At 39.1% G+C, this 17,557-nt stretch overlaps 1 protein-coding gene across 3 annotated transcripts in view; it reads right to left on the bottom strand.

Annotated features, from left to right (window-relative positions):
• Positions 1–17,557, bottom strand: part of DCAF1 (DDB1 and CUL4 associated factor 1) — a 46,631-nt gene that overhangs the window by 10,028 nt on the left and 19,046 nt on the right. For all 3 annotated transcript variants that reach the window (XM_089525047.1, XM_089525066.1, XM_089525057.1), the window contains 7 exons: positions 16,196–16,278; positions 15,774–15,858; positions 12,614–12,847; positions 10,952–11,045; positions 10,286–10,390; positions 9,723–9,796; positions 9,511–9,615 (listed from right to left, as the gene is read on the bottom strand). In XM_089525047.1, the coding sequence (XP_089381173.1) occupies positions 9,511–9,615; positions 9,723–9,796; positions 10,286–10,390; positions 10,952–11,045; positions 12,614–12,847; positions 15,774–15,858; positions 16,196–16,278 (780 nt within the window). The remainder of the gene's footprint in view (positions 1–9,510; positions 9,616–9,722; positions 9,797–10,285; positions 10,391–10,951; positions 11,046–12,613; positions 12,848–15,773; positions 15,859–16,195; positions 16,279–17,557) is intronic.

The raw sequence follows: 17,557 nt of genomic DNA, 5'->3' as shown, positions 1-17,557 counted from the left end.
ACTGCAGTTCTTTGCTAAATTTCACAAAAAAAAATTGATGGCTACTATCAATAAAACGTGCACCAAAAGAACTTTTCCAAATTAAGTATTCATTTTCCAAATTATTTACCCTTCACTTAAATAACAAACCACATTAGAGAGTACACCACTGAGACCAAGTACTGTATTTTAGTCTGTTGAAAACTGAATTTTTTTAGTTCTCTGTTAACACTGCCTACACCATACATTTAGCAACAGCAAATACATTTCACTTACGCATGCAGCCACAAAATAATGTTTAATTTTCTAGCTTATACTTCAAAGGTGTGGATTATCTCAACTGGACTGAAACTTTTGAACATCTAAGTTTTTTGTGGGTTTTTTTTTTTACTATGAAGAATTACCCACAATCCTTGTGTATTTTTAAAATCTTAGTTATAGCAGTAATATTATAATGGGTATAATGTCACCATGTATAGTATATACATCTAAACAGATTCTCTTTCCAAATACTAATACTAAGAACATTCCAAGCAGGGAGGGAATTATGAAACCTGTCTCCAAAGGGGACAGTGCCATGGAAGCAGCAGAATCCAGTGCATGGAGCCCTGGAGGTACTCAAGAAGATATGTGGAGGAAAAGCTTAAATCGCATTACTTGCCCTTCTGGAACATACACTTGGACAACCATGTCCCTCTATTGTCAAGGTGACTGAAAGAGGTCCAAGAAAGACTGTCAATGCAATGAGTATCATGATTGAGATGATGATTTTGATCTGGCGTGACTCATTTTCCTTTCTTTTTTTAAAATCATAGTTGAATTTATCATGTTTTACTCCTGAATAAACCTTACTCATCAAATTACATGTTCCCAGTTTCTATTCAGCTTCTTAGCCAGAGCCCATGAACGAAGGTGAACATCGTGATGATGGTTGATTGTTCCTGCAATATTTTTGTTGGTTGGTTTCTTTCTTTGTCTTGCAGTTCACAGGATGCCAGCCAATAGTGATTTCATGCCTTACAAGTTTATGTGCCTCAGTCTAGAAGAACAACAAGGCCCTACAGATGTCTGTCATTAACTTATTTATCAAAGGGGTGACATTTTCCTGCAGGAACTGTTGGTAGATTCCTTTTCACAAAATCAAAGAACCAAAGAAACTGCAAGAGCTATCTACTCAAACCCCTGTCATGCAGGAATATACAATCTTTGAGAGATGGCCACCCAACCCTGTTTAAATACTGCCAAAGAAAAAGAGTCATAATCATCCAAGGCAGTCTATTCCACAACCAAACAGCTTTTACCATCAGAAGATTCTTCCTAACATTTAGGTGGAAGCTCATTTCTTCTCATCCGAATCCACTGTTTTGTGTCCTAGTCTCTGGAGCAGCAAAAAAACAAGCTCACTCCCTCTTTTACACAGCATCCCTTCAGGTATTTAAATATGGTAATCATATCTCCTCTCAGTATTCTCCAAGTTAAACATACCCAGATCCCCAAGCCATTCTTTAGAGAGCTTGGTTTCTTGATCCCTTTCCATGCTTTTCTCTAGACACATTCCAACTTATCCTTCTTGAACTGCAGTGCTCAGAAACGAACACAGTATTCCAGATAAACTCTGATGGAAGCAGAATGGAATGGTGCTATTATTTCCCTTGATCTGGAAGCTATATTCCTGTTAATATAGCCTAGAATTGCATTAGCTAATATGTTAGCATTACACTGCTGACTCATATTTAAGTTGTGTTTACTAAGACTCCAAGATCCCTTTAAAAGTACTGCTGTCAAGACAGATGTACATTTCATCTGTTTTGTCTACCTTTCTCTGATCCCTGTTGAAATTTATTTTGTTAGTTTTGGCTCAGCTCTGCAACCTGTTAAGGTTATTTTGAATTCTGATCTTTTCCTTTGGGATATTAATTTGGTAAGCATGCTCTTAATTGTACAGTATCATCCATGTGATTTATAAAGATGTTGAACAATATCAGGCCTAGGACAAAACCCAGTGGCATCTGTGACTTCTCTCCAGGGTGAAGAAGAACCACTGGTGAGCATCTTTTGGGTTCAGTGTATCAACTAGTTACAAATTTACCCAACAAAAGTACTGTCTAGTCTACATTTTAGTACTTTGTCTGCAAGAATATCATGAAAGACCTTGTCAAAAGCCTTATAGAAATCCTGGCATAATACATCTGTAACATTCCTTTGATCTACACAGTTTGTAATTTCTTGAGAGAGAGAAAGAGCTCTTTCACACTACAAAATTATAGCACTATGATCTCACTTTAACTGTCAGGGTTACATCCTATGGATGGTAGTTTGGCGAGTTGCTAAAGCACTTAGACAGAGAATTCTAAATATTCTTCCTTAATCTGGCCCAAGATTAATCTAGAATGATTTTACTTATTTATTTAGAAACCTATGTTGGTTCTTAGTCAAACCTTGGAATTAACCTACATTCCATGGCATTATTTTTGTGGTCTTCTTTATAAGCTGACATCAAATGAAGCTTCTCTTTATTTTTCCCTCATGATACTTCTACAATGAAGTTAGCTGATGCATGTTAAACCAGAAATTGCAGTCCTAGACCTGAACCCAGTAAAAGTTCACAGTCCTATATTATGTTGAGACAATGAGGTCTGGCAAGACTGTTAGGCAGAGAATATGGCATAGGAAGTGTTGACGACCGAAGCTGGAAACTCTTGAACACTGGGCCAATAATGTGCAGTCAAGTCTCAACCTCCAACTCTAGACACTTTCCCAAGTAGATAAATTGTTTTAAAAAGGATCTTTCATCCTCTATGGGAGAAAGAGGATGCTATCTCCCACAACTATATCCACAAGGTATATTCTTATGGTATGAAGGCAGAACATTTGGAGGCATAATCCCCATCTTCAGCATACCAAAATGGATGCAGTGGAACTCTGCATCCAGCAGCATGTTTAGACATGTGATCCCTGCCATAACAAATGCACAGTGCCAACAAAGTCAGTGTAACTTCCCGAATGGCTGAGGCAGGAGCTTGCTGCACCATGGCAGGAGTGCTGGCCCTAAGAGTCAATTATTTCTGTTAAGGAGGTGACTAGGACAATATTAATGGAGCTGTAGCTGGAAGTTAAACTTGAGAGCAATGAGTGTCTAAGAGGGATGGTTCAATGGCAGAGAGATTCATTCCAAATCTGTCCTTGCTGGATGGGTGGTGTGCATTTCCACAGGCATACTACTGTGGCAGTGACCTGATGGCATGGAGGCCAAAACCCATAGCAGAGGAATGGGGACTGACTAAGTTTGTAGAAAAAGGCATTTTATGTACAAGGATGATATAATAAGATAGGTCTGCTATTAGTGACTATCAGACCGTTTGTTGATGGCAGGGTCTGAAAGCCAGTCCCAAGCAATGTGAAGGAGACCAAAACTGTGCATAACTGAAAAGGTCCACCTAGAGCAGTCATGGGAAAAATGCAGCTCATGAGCCACATGGATAAGAGCAGGGGCAATTTCCCCCATTTTCTGGGTCCCTTGGCCAGTTTCAAGCCCAGGGAGGCCTTTTTTCTAATGGGGAGTGAACTGGAAGATCATTGGCTCATGTGGCACAATTTTGCCTGACCTGGACGATGACCTAAGATGGCAGAATCTGTATAAACAATATTTATGTTCTGTCACACGTAATGTTGTGGAAACTCAACCCTGGCCTACCTGTACTGGGTGTGCCTGGGCTCTTTGATATCAAATCTCATTCACTGTTTGACTGACTCACTCTCTGCTTTCAGGATACATATGTCCATTTTCAAAGTAACTTCCCATATCATGCAAAAACAAACTACTATTTGTCAATCAATATGGGATGCAGTTACATCCCTTGTGGATTGAGCTGAGTATGGCTGAGTAACTCATGCATTTGCAAACTCTTTGGGGTCACATTTACACTTTACATTTTTCTTGATATACTCAAAATGTCTTAGAAGTAGAGCTAAAAATGTCACATTCAAGTAAATAATCTCAGCATGATCAATTCTACCCTTCTCTGAACATGGCTATGTGTATGTGTATACAAAATACACCCATCTCCCTATGCTTTCAACAGCTATTTTGTGTACCTGAGCAATATATACAGTGAGCCCTTCTTATTCACTGAGCTTTGGTTCCAAGAACCTTGCTCCTCAGTGAATACCAAAATCTGTTGATGCTCAAGTCCCATTAAATACAATGACAGTGTCCTTTATATAAAATGGCAAAATCAAGATTTACTATTTGGAATTTATACTTTTTATTATTTTCTCAAACTGTGGACACTTGAATCTGTGGCTAAAAAAATCCATGGATAAGGAGGACTGAATGCATTTTGTTCATGAAATCTCAATCTAAAATAATGAAAATGAAATCTCAACCCTTGCTTTATGAAGCTGGCTTGTTTCAACAAATCAGTTAAGAGTAACTACAGTTTAGAGTTCAGGCTGCATTTAACTAGAAATAGAAGCAGTTTCCAGTCACTTCTTTGCAGCACAATGGTGAAGAAGGGAGAAAGGTATGCATGACTGAGGGATTACACATTTAAAAATAAAGGTTGTTGTTACACCCATATCATGCCCTTGCCAACAACCCCCTCTCATTAAACCCAAACCTGTTCTTATCACCTACTGTATATACACCCACTGTGTGTGTGTGTGTGTGTGTGTGTGTGTGTGTGTGTGTGTGTGTGGTTCACTTGAATTGCAAAAATGAGTTTTGGCTAAATAGTTCATTTATTCTCTCCTACAGTAAACAGCTTCTATTTTCTTTGAAAATCTGCCATGTATTACTTGGCTATAATATGTCTTCATCTTAACTGCTGCTCTAAAAATCTGCTTTAGTCTTCATCTTAATTTCTAAAACTGCTCTCTAAAATTCATCCCTCACTGAATGGTGTAACTGCTTTTCCAACATGAGACGGTTCTTTTCAGTTCCCTTCCTGTATATTTCCAGCCCAAATCTTACTCCCACATCCTCCCTTGTCCAACCTAAAGTTTGAATTAATTAATGTCTTCCATTTTCATGGGACAGACATTCAGGCAAAAATGTTCTGAAACACATAGAGCTTGCTTTACCTTTAGGGGTCCACCTCTCCAAGTATACACAAACCCCTCACAGGTTATCCAAGGCATGGTGCAGAACTGACTAGACATATTAGCACACAGAAGGCAAGTTTCTTACCATAGGCTTCTATGCAGACGAGGAGACAGGGATAGATGAAACACACGTAACACAGCAAACAATTTGTCATAGATGCCAAATTGGAGTGAAGAGATAAAACACAGTTATTGCCATTCTACAGCTTTAGCTAACTAAGTCACTAACTACTTATCTACAGTAGCTACAAACATTTTAATACCCCCCCACCCCCCACTGTATTTTTCATATACTCTCTTTGGGTTCAGTATGTTGCACAACACATTGCCTTTATTCTGTGCAAGAGGTTTTAAGAGCTCAGGATAGAGCACATACTTCATACACAGAAGATACAATTCCAGTTAAAAAGAAATCTAGTAGCAGGTGATTCTATGGCCCTGTACAGACGGGCCCTTTGCGGCACGCCCATGACGTGCTAGGGTTGCCTCGGGGGCAGTGTGTGCAGACGCCCCACAGCCCTAGCATGTGATGAAGGTGTCACAGCTGCGCAGCACCACCCACACGGCACGCACAGCTATGACGGAGCAGCTGCACAGCGTACAAACAGCACTGCATAGCTGCAATGCCATTGGGATGTCTTTGTAGGTTTGCAGCGGCGCAACTGCGCCACAAAAAGGAGCCACTTTTTAATGCTCCCTTGTTGCTGTGCAGCAGCGCTGCTGCGGAGCAAAGAGAGGCGCCTCCCCAGCACTTCTTTCTGGCAGTCTGTATCCTGCCTATAACACCTTTCTACCTCAGACACTGGAGAACTACTGCAAATCAGAGTAGAGAATACAGACCCAGTTAGAGGGTCTGGTATAAGTCAGCGTCATATCTTTATCTTCCTAAGAAGTATTTATTTTGAGCCCAAACTTTTATTTTAAAAATGCAAATAATAATAATATTTATAACTTCAGCCAAAAGGCTATCAGAGCGGCTTACAATTTTTTAAATTAGACATTTCCCTGCCCTCAGGTTTAATGGTTATAATAGAATAGTAACAACTCAACTTAGGGAAACTACTACATTTATTAGCACATTAGAGCATTAATTTACTTATGTGAAATCTATTGGATATGCCCTAACTCTGAACTTTTGCTAGAGAGCAAATCTACTCCATTTAAAAAGAAATTGTAGTTAATTTTATGTACAAGTACACAAAGTACATCAAAAAGATCTAGTTTTTGAATACTGACACTAGCACATTAATCTTTAATGATACATTGTTTGCCTTTCTCTATTTCTCTGAAACAAATCAGTAGTGAACACAATCCAGTGCTAATGCTAGCTGAGGAATTCAGGGAAAGGTAGTCCCAAAAAGTGATTTCTCCAGGTTTCAAGATGACCACCTATACTCATCGATATTAATTTCCTCAAATATTTGTATTTAACAAGTGATTTCACTCTCTATACAGCTTACTATTCACTACCTTTCCATGCTAGCAGATGAAAAAGATCTACAGCAAAAGACAGAGACAATCACCATTCTTTACAACATATCATGCTGTTCCAAACAAGATGCAAGATTGTGGCCAATGAAGCTCTGAAATGTGACTAAGGTCACTCTATACAGAAAGTATGTCAAAACCCGACTGAGTTAAACCACATCATGCATGTACTGCCACATCCCCTTCTACCACCAAGTCTCCTTTTTCTCTTACCCAGTGAAACCTGCATTGTACAAGATGGGTGATGTGATGGGCATGAGCAACTGAAACCATCACATCACCCATCACATTACCATACCGTTATGTGACTAATGGCAACTCTAAGGACCATGTATCTCCCACTGATGTTGGGCACTGCTGATATAGTTGCTCTTACCAGTGGGAGATTTAGTAGATTATAAAAGATCTAAGGCAGGGGCAGCAAGAGGACAGCTAAGAATTCTGCATCTAGTCTCCCAGATCCTGCTCCTTGCAACATTCACACAGTCATGTTCTTGGCACAGCTGGGACTGAGTGAGGCATCTGACAATTTTCCTAACTTATTTTCTGGCCCCTTCACCCCAACCACTGTAGATACTGGACAAACCAAGAAGGAAATATCCTGTGTCTAACAACTAAACAAGGCTTTTCAAGAAGGACTACCTTTTTCTTCTAACCAAAATATCAATTTGATAACAAGAACTAACTGTTTAGGTGGGGTCTATTGATAGGAGAAGACTAAAGATGCTTCCAGAAAGAAACCTCTTCCACTGGCAGAAGCAATATTACTCATCCCTGATGGTCCAAAGGGAAAACCAAGAATTACAGAAATGGCACATGATGGCAAAGTTCAAAGCTACTATATATGTGTGGCACAGGTGGGGAATGGCACACACCTCACAAAGCACAGCCACGTCTTTCTTGTGATGTCTTTTCTCTTCATTTCCATTTTAGTTCAAAGCTAACTAGAGGAAGACTCTGAAGACCTTACAAAACAGCAGTGGGGAATCACCAAAACACAGAAAGCTGAAATTACATTTGTTCTTTGTAAAAGCAGTGGCCAACAAAGCCTACAGGGCACTGAAGGAAAGTTGACATGTATGCATGTGTGCACAAGTACACACATACACACACCTGCTTATTTTGTCCAGTCTATATTTCTGGCACTACTCTCCAGCAATCCATGTCCTTTGCAAAAGTTGGAGTACTGTATACATGGGGTAGATGCCGCTTTTCCTCCTCCTTTGCATGTAGGACTGGTTAGTGTATCTGATAGCAATTTTGGCCCACTGCTCCTGTAGTTGGCGAAGACTGGGATGCAAATACAACTATGAGAAATAAATTATTGACACCAGTCCAGCTCTCAGGAAAATCAATGATGGCCTAGATCTCCTGCCTCCATATTTGTGAACTCAGGGCTTCCAGGAACATTGCTAACACTATGTATGAGAAATCAGAAGAAGCTAAAGAACAAAAGCTATTTGATCACATCTCAAACAAACAGGAAATCCTCAGTGTGAATATATCAGAGAAAGGTTCATTACCAACAGAAAAGGCCAAAAATGAGGAGTGAGATTTCAGGGACTACTGTTGAGATCATGACTTATTAAAACTGCATTATGCGTTGCTGGAAAACTCCTCTGGAAAGCTTTTATGTTTTAGGGGAAAATACTAATGACACACCGGTCAATGAAAAATGCCTGATGCTGCCTCTATTCTGAGTTAAGGAAAGAGAAAACGTTTCAATATTTGTCTGACATATTAGCTTAAAGTTTCTTTCACCTCTACTTTTTTTGCCCAAGATTTCAGGATTCGACCAGCACTCCAAACTCTGGGCAGCAACCGCACAGACACAGCACTAAAAAATTGTAAATACATTTCAACAGCAGCAAAATACAGACAAGCAAAACAACAACACTTTGTTGGTAGTCAAGCTGCTTTCTTCAAACTGAAGCAAAAACAACAGTCACCATTTTTAATTACCCTCATACTTCATCACAGGAAAGACCTGTCAGTGACAAAATAGGCAAAACCAGATACTGGTACACAAGGGAACAGAAAGCTCCCATTAAGTAGGGGTTTATCTCCTTAGGCAGCAATGACCAACTTCAAAGCCTAGTCTAGCTATTTCATAATACATTGTTGGAAGCATGGACACTGGATGGATGTCATGGGAATCCATAAACTACTGTTAAGAACATCATAAAGTCTCATTTCTCATTCCAATTCTGAGTAGAGTTCTCAGAGTGATTAATTATACATAATTTATATTAAATAATTAGAATTTAATTACTGTATATACTCATGTCTAGAAATTTTAGTTTAAAATTTGCCCCCAAAAACCTGGGTTGACTTATCCAAGGGCCAATGTAAATACTGTACTTTAAGCCTTATTTAAAAAAGTAACCATCCCTTGGTGAAAGCAAAGAGCCTGATCAGTCCTGGAAGCACTGCCCCCACTCTGCTCCCTCATCCTTCTAGCCTTTAGTGGGAGCACAAACATTTATGCCTGCAGAAATTTTGTACACTCTTTGGAATTGTTTTCCTTTGCTTCTTCCTTCAGGTCCTCTGTTACATGCCCTCATGTTTTACATTTGACTTATCCACAGATCACATCAAAATGTATAATTTTGTTCCAAAAACATGCCCTTGACTTTTACATGAGGTCAACTTAAAGTTGAGTATATACATTACAAACACATAAAATTAAATGATTAAAAGCTAAAACACACTATTATTGCTAATGATTAATTAATATCAGATTTTATACCAGATTTTTAAAAAATCTATAGAACTGCAACAAATTAAAGCACTTAGCGGCACTCTCTCAAAATTAAGTTTTAATGTACTGTCACAACAAACTGAAAACAAATATATTATATTCTAATAGGGGCTGAAAGATGATTTTCAAATTACTTCTAAAGAATTCAGCTAAAATGTAACAGCGAAAAAAGAACTCACCTGGTCTTCTTCCTCATCTTCTTCATCTTCTGCCAAACGCTGCCTGCCCACTTCATACAGCCTGCAAACAGTGTCCATGTTCATGGCATCCATGCTTCCTTGGTTCTAAAAACAGAAACCATGCAGCAAACAGAATGAGTTAAAACACAGATTCTCCACCACCTGATTGCTGCAATCCCATATTTTAATTCATGTACAAGAATAACATTTACCTCAATAACTGCCAAGTAACAATCCTTTGTGTCTGTACACAAGTCAAAAATGTTTCTTTTTACATCAATGGTTGCTGGAAAAGAAAATAACAGCTTCAACAAGTATCTTCAACTAAAAACAACCCTAGAATCCAGTTTCCAAACATTTAAAACAGCAGTTTCAAACACTGAATGCCATGCAGAACAGCACTGTTTTGGCTATCTACTGGAAGCTTAAAAGAGTTGGAGCCAGCCTAACTTCTTTGTGTAAGGAGTTCCATAGCTGAGGTGCTACTAAAGAGAAAGTCCTGTTACATGTACCCATTAACCCACCTTCACTATGTGTTGGGACATACAAGAGGCCTCAACTGAAAATCTCAAATTTCTGGCAAATGGCCCAATGCATCACAGCTCACTTTCTTTGGGACAAAGAGCTTTCTCTTCCACTTATTGTGGAGATTCATTCAGGGCTTGGTGTCCCAGTATTTTCACCAAAAAATGTTAGATAGCACTTTTTTCAGCAGATCACCCCAACACAGATTTTCCCCAGTGTAATTTCAGATAAATGCAGCCACAAACTTTACCAATTGGTTTGTAATCTGTTGCGTTGAATGTCCTGAATGATGACCCAAAGGGGCTTCGCATCCTCTCTTCCAGCAAGTCATCTTCATCATCAGCCTGTAACATAGCTGATAGAAAGGAAGTAATAATTTTAAAAAATACATGCTAGGAGGCAAATTGTTTTTAAAAGAAGCAAGGCTAGTAAAGGAGTAAAATTCTTAAACATTTAAATGAAGCTAATTTCTCTTAAAGCAGAAAAATATTCCAAATTCACAAAATGTAAAATGCCACGATGTCTAGAATATATACAATATGTATTATAACCTGAAGAATTTGAGTTATCCTCTAAATAATTATGGATCAGTTTTATGGGGGAGATTTGCAAGCAGAGGCTTTGTGGGAAAAGAACACTGAACAGTATAGCAGTGAAGGACTGGCAAAAAGAGGTACCAGAAAGAGAGAGAAAAGTGCAGGCAGGGAGGATAGGGAAGGTATGAAGATACAACATCAGTTTGAAGGAGGGAAGAGAATACCAAGGTAGTAGAAGGAGGCAGTAGTTTACCAGGAAAGGGAGAAGTCAAACATAACATGGAAGTACAGTATATCCCACAGAAGTGAGTTGTGATCCCCTCTGCACTTCTGCAAGATGGCAGATAGTAGTTAACTGGTCAAGCCAATAGACCTCTTACCTCCATACATGACTGTTCCAGTGTGGTTGAAGACAACACGACACTGATCCAAGGCTGGCACTGTGTGTAGCAAATGGAAAGTCCGCAGGTCCCACTGGAAAGTGCATTAAGGAAGACAACACCCACCCACCAGCAGCACATTTATTTCCAGGGCAATCAGCATATCAGCAGCAGCAACTTATCACTACATCATTATCACTATTGGTACATTTTTTCCCCAAAGAAGTAGGCATAAAATCTATTGCAGTATCAAAAGGAGGGGGGAGGAACATGGCAGCACTTTTAAGACTTTTATTTATTTTAGCATGAGATATTGTGGATATAAACCCAATTCTTCAAATTCAGACTTGGTTGGTATACTTTCTTCTTCATATTAAGTTACCTACAAGACAACCTCACCACTTAAGAGTCCATGAAAGGTAACTTTCATTTCAGTTGATATAATATACCATAATGAACATCTGCAAGTTTGTCTAATGAACCATTTGCTTGTTTTCCCTATTAATTTTTCAAAAATCTTTGATCTTCTCAAAAGCTATGTTCCTTTTATACAGAATTCAGAAATAGGAACCTAAACAGGGCCTTGACTTCACAGTACTGTGAATTCTTTGGTAAGTATGAAACATCTTGGATTTTACTTGCTATAGCTTGTTTTCTGTCATGAGCCACAATCTGTCAGAATCACATACAGTATTGACAGTGAGTGGCCCCAAAGCAAAAAATGGGTGTGACCACCACTTTTCTCCCTGTCTTGTTGTGAAAAAGAAACATTGGTTCTTGCCTATGATGTTATCATCTACAGCAGTAAAAGATGAACATCCCAATTCCATGTCAGAGATCTTTAGAAAAGAAACTCAAGTTAAAAGTCCCATTATACTACCCTTTGTGACCATTCTTAAAACAAAACCATGCTGCAGGAGCAAAAGACTGCTTCACATGCAACTGGAGATTCTTTTCCTGTTTTTGCTCCCAAAACCCTCAGCTCTTTTGAAATTTTGCTCCAGAGTGTCCCTCAGGCTTTGAGGGAATGAGTAGGCTGCAGGAGTGAGTGGGATTCCTCACCTTTGGTTCTTCTGATACAAGAAATTCTCGCAGCAGAAAAACTGCACTGGATTTCACCCTTGGAGTGCTGCATAGGCATAGGCTCAAATGGCCACATCTCAGGAAGGAAACTGCAGAGATCTTAAGTTCTTATGTACCCCACTTTTTCTCCCCACCTTCATCTTCCCTCCTTGCACACTTGGCTCCCTGGGAAGTGAAAGAGGTCTGAATTGGTCATCTACACATAGCTTTCATGATTAATAAACACATATATCATGGCACAACTCCATGAAAGCTGTTCTCACTCTTCCTATCCACCTTCTGTACCCTGTGCTCCTCCACTACATAAAGTTTGGCCTACATGATGCCCATCTCTGTTCAACACTCCCCCCGCCCCCATGCTGAAACGTTTTTTGAATAGGAGTACCTACCTGGCACTGCAATATGTGAAGCCAAAGAACCTATTTACCCAGCTTCTGCTACTGCCAAATCTACAAAATTTCATTCATCTGTTCCATAAGATCCATCAAGAATGGTTATGCCCTATGCTGCAGCTGCTGGCTCCTCACAACAAGCTCTTTAAGACTCCCATGCCAGACACAGTTAAGGCAGAAAGGATACAATCTCTGTGTTGACTATGACTTCCAGCCCATTTGGATGAAAAACACCACTAATGGTCATATTGAATTTATCAAATTTATGTATAGCCTGTGCAGAGCGGACATCCCAAAGGACACCATCATTTAAGACAAGGTCATCTGTGGGGTTAAAGGTGGCACAATTCTTCTTGTAGTTGTTTGCAAGATCTGGATTAAACAGAGTCAACAGCTTGTTGCCAGTCTGAATATCATAAATCTTTCAGATTGAAAAAGAGAAAAACATTAATTAGTCAAGATAAACAGAATGTTTGCATGAACTGTACTTATAAGCATTTCCAGATCAGTCTCTATGGACAGCCATCTCCTCGTGCTCACTCACCTTCTAAAGAGCTCATTAGTTCATACACAGCTTTCCTGAGAACACTCCAAAAACAGCAACTTCATAATTTTCTAACAAACGGTATACTATATTTATTAGCTTTTGAATGATTAGGAAAATTGTTTACCTTGCTAACTCTCTCCCTTTCAAAAACTGTACTTTAATTTATAGTTTTAACAAGGGTTCTCTTCTCTAGATTCTCTCACTCTTGGTAATCAAGAAAAACAAAGGGTAAGATATTCCCAAGTTTCACAACAGCACCCTTGTTTTCCTAATTCAAATAAAATAATTTTCGCTGTACCTCAATCATTCTTAATATGTCCACCATCTCCAAATTTAAGCAAATTTCTTCAAGAAGGGTTGTAGCATAGAATCCCATTTTGGGAGAAAGGTGGGATATATATGCAATAAAACAAATAAATAAATTAGCAGAAATAGCTACAACTGTCCACTGATACATAACAAGCTACACTATGTTTCATGAGCATCTGACAAGCCGGTTGTACAAAGGCCATGGCGCTTCTCAGATATTCCAAGCTAACATGACTGCAGAGAAGCAGCCATGTTAGTCTACCCTCAAATCTAACATGGTCTACATTGTAAGATTTCAGACTCAAATCCTCTTCAGGCAGATTTTAGCCCAAAGCTGGGATTCCTGCAGCCTGCAGGTGTTGTTGAATCTGAACTCCCAACACAGCCAACAGTGAGGAATGCTGTGATTTGCAATCCAACAAATTCTGGAAGGATGCAAAATTCCCTGCTCTAGTCCATGAAATCCTTCTCCATTAAGAAAAAAGGAGAATCTTTTAAACTGCTGAGACACACTGTGATATGTTTAATTTTGTGCTCTGTGACTGTGCAGCATTTGGCCTGCCAACATTCTGCTTCTGTGCAAGAGTATTTCTTGTGACTCTTGCAAATGAAGTCTGAAAATATTTTAGAGATTTCCTTTAAAATTATTTTCACACAGATGTTTAACTGGGAACCAGACCAATGATTCCTACTTGAAGCATCTGACATTGGTTTTTTTTAACCTTTTCTCTGATACCTGTAATTTACAAAATCCCTGCAGTACATATATTCTTTTGCTGAAACTAGGAACAAATGCTCTTATCCTGCTGCTACACCAATGATGAGATTATTATTGGAAATCAGATTTCCCTCAAAGGGTAATAGAATGAGCAGCAAAGCATCACAGAATGATGCTTTGTTTAAATGCAAACATTCAGGGAAATCAAGAGGGCAAGGAAAATTAAGAATTTGAATAGATTTGTTGCTTTGTGACAACATTTGTTTCCATCATGCGAAAAAAATCCTGGTGTGAACTCTGCATGAAATTTACACCTTCTGCATGAATTCTGCCAACTCTTCAGAACAGAGGTGCTTTCATGTTTTCATACCGGTGACCTGGACAATTTTTATTAAAATTACTGGGCTGGATCCAGTAATTGGACTCTTCTCGACTCCTCTTGATTAAGGAAACAACCAAGATGCAATGGTGGCTCCTACCAGGAAAAGGGAGGCCCCAACCCTTCAGAGTAACTTTTCAGTAGGAAGAGAAGTTTGCCAGGGGAAATGACAAAAACTGCCTCTAGCCACCCATTCCAGGAGGAGTGCCCCCATAAATAAAGTTCTACTCATGGAAACTCTAGCTCCAAGCCACTTATTCATCTTCATTTCTCCTGAATTAAATGACAGCATGAAGGAAATTCCATAGATTTTCTCTCTGAAACTTTACATGTACTTTTGCTGTTACATTTAGTGACTGTTGAACAAAGTGTCATACCTGGAAGAGAAATATGTTGATAGCCCTGTGCCAATGGCCAAAATCCATCTAATCAATCTCCATAAAGCCTGTTCCATCAGCCAATCCTTCTGAATAGTGACAATATCACCATCACATTTGGAGTCATTTCTAATTCCTTTTTAAGCACTATCAGAGCCTCATCAGTCCTACCCAGGACATTGGTTTAAGATACATTTACAACATATTAAATGTGATAAAAGTCAGGTCCCATTAATAGCCCCTTTTGCCACATGAACTATGAGCCAAAGGTCTGCCTAAATAAAAAGGTCTTTAACTGCTTGTAGAAAGGAAAGAAGAGGCCAACCCAATTGAAAGGAATGCCACAGTCTGTGAGCAGAATATACTTACACATCATTCTGCTATCTGTTATAGAATATCTGGAAGGGACCCATCATCTTTACTTTGCTAGCATGTTAACCCACCAGACTCTTAGTAGTATTTTTTCTCTCTACACCAGGCTTCCTCAAACTGACATGCTGATATGCTGGACTTCATTTCCAGGAAGACTGGATGTTCTGTAGTCCAACACCATCTGGAGGTTGCTGGTCTAAATCATTTGGTTTAATCCGATGCCATATGACAAGAACAAGAAACATTCACTGCCACACCTGTTTTGTGGAGCCATACTGATGATCATGTCTGTAACCATCACTCATACTGCGAAAATCATGATGGGCTTTCTTCCTTCTCTTCTCTACCTGTCACTTCAAGATGGGAAATAGATGTTCTGCCCTCTGATTTTGCAGGGCACTATGGTATATGGAGATCAGGGGAGACTCTAATATCCTCCTGAACCACAGAGAACAGCCATTGTGGACACCTGATTACAACAGCAAATGCAATCGTGATGCAATCAGTTTGTGCGGTCCAGTGCAGCCTCCCATCTAGAAAGTTACTCCAGCCCACCATAAAGCATGGTACTGGCTGGAAGTTACTTTAACAAAACCACATCTTTAGAATTGCACTGGCTTTGGAGATTCTGCAGTTACTACTTACATGAGCAATATCCCCCTTTGTGCCAATGACCCTGTCCTGAGAATGCTTGCTGAATTCCACATAGTGGTCATCCGTGAATGAATGCCTGCACAGAAGAACCAAATATTTAGTGAGCAGTAAAACACCAAAGTGAAGCTTTAAAAGTGTCATTCTGTCTACCTTTGTGTGTTAATATTCAATGTACTGGAATGCATCATACAGCACCTAATGAATTATCAGCAGGAGTCAGCCATATCCTGGCTTCTATTAATACTGTGAATCTTTTCATTCGGGTAATCTTTACCTATCTATCTTCTGACCATTATTGCACCTGAATAAATTTCTATAGTGAACCAAAGTTCATATAGGAATAAAGACAACCAATGCTGTTTTAATAGTTTGATCTACCCGGGCAACAAACACCCTGCACAGAGTACACGTACTTGGTTTCAAAGACTGTCTTCATTCCCCACAGTGCAGAAAGAGGCTGACTCCATGAAGCAGACGTCAGCAATAAAGAGCCATCCTATGATTTAGGGGAGACAACATGCAGAAACAAAAGTGTTTAGATACTGTACATACTAGGATACATATCTTCACAGAATAATGTTAGGATAGCTGTTGAAAATTTATCAGCACTATGGCTGGAATCCTTGAGCATGGTGCACGTTATTTAACTTTACTTAGCTATGCAAAGGCACTAAGAATCCTTGTTAGGCAATTGTAAAAATGTGTAATAGGACACCAGCAAAAGTGTCCCAATGCACGCTGGGTTCTACTAATGCACATCTGCATTCCCTAGCTGGGAATACAGGTCTATACATAACGGGACTGCTGCGCATCAGGCCAAAGTGCATCAGTCCCTTTGCTGTCTCCTATACATAATAACGTAACAGCAGCCCCTTTACAAGATACAGACATTACAGAACTGCCCAATTCTAATTCCTGCTGATGGAAGTTTACTTACAAAGATGTATGTCCCCAACAAAAATCCAGCCACCAATATTTTTTAACCCAAGAGGCAAAATAAACCTGTTGATCCCAGAGAAAAATCAGATTTGTATAGTTAATTGGTTTTTACCAAGGGAGGAACAAAATATTAATATGGCCAAATTAGTGTGTAACAAAAGTTCTAGGCTCTGAAAGTATAATATGGGAAATGAACAGTCCCTGTGACCAGCAAATAGGAACTGGCTCTAGGCAACCACCACCACATTTTCAATCACTTGTACTTTCAAGATTTTTTAAAAAAGGCTTCGAAATTGCTCTGTTTAAATACACTCATTTCAGGACTATCTTCTGCCATCACACAAAGTACTCTTCACCAATGTTCTCTAATCTGCTGCTAAGTAGAATGGTATAAATTTGCTGCTAAGTAGAATGTTCTAAGATTAACATTTAGTCTTCTTCCACACTGTATTTTTATATTACTCACAACTGATTATACTAGAAATTGGGAGACCTATGACACATTACAGAAAACAATCACTAAAACAACTTCTTTGACCAACAACATCTTATCACATCCCCAAGTTAAAAAATCTGCTTTATCATCATATCCTGCTAAAATAAGGTCTAAATGAGAAATGTAAGCTAAACCAAAGGAGACTACAAAGTATGTTTCTTTTAAAAACAAGCTGAATATAGGAGACGTTTGCTGTTTTTAGTTCTGATTTTGCATCCTTTACAAGATGAGTTGATTCCTGATTTTTGCAGCACCTTAACAATTCTTCAGTAAGATTAGAGCCCACAAGGGAAAATGCACACTCCGTGCCATATTAACACATCTTTTGTGCTTTTCTTAC

The sequence above is a fragment of the Sceloporus occidentalis genome, unplaced genomic scaffold (genome assembly GCF_023333645.1).
Source record: "Sceloporus occidentalis isolate IW3139 unplaced genomic scaffold, rSceOcc1.0.p SCAF_1, whole genome shotgun sequence".
NCBI lineage: Eukaryota > Metazoa > Chordata > Lepidosauria > Squamata > Phrynosomatidae > Sceloporus > Sceloporus occidentalis.
This window is presented reverse-complemented; position numbering and strand designations above follow the sequence as displayed.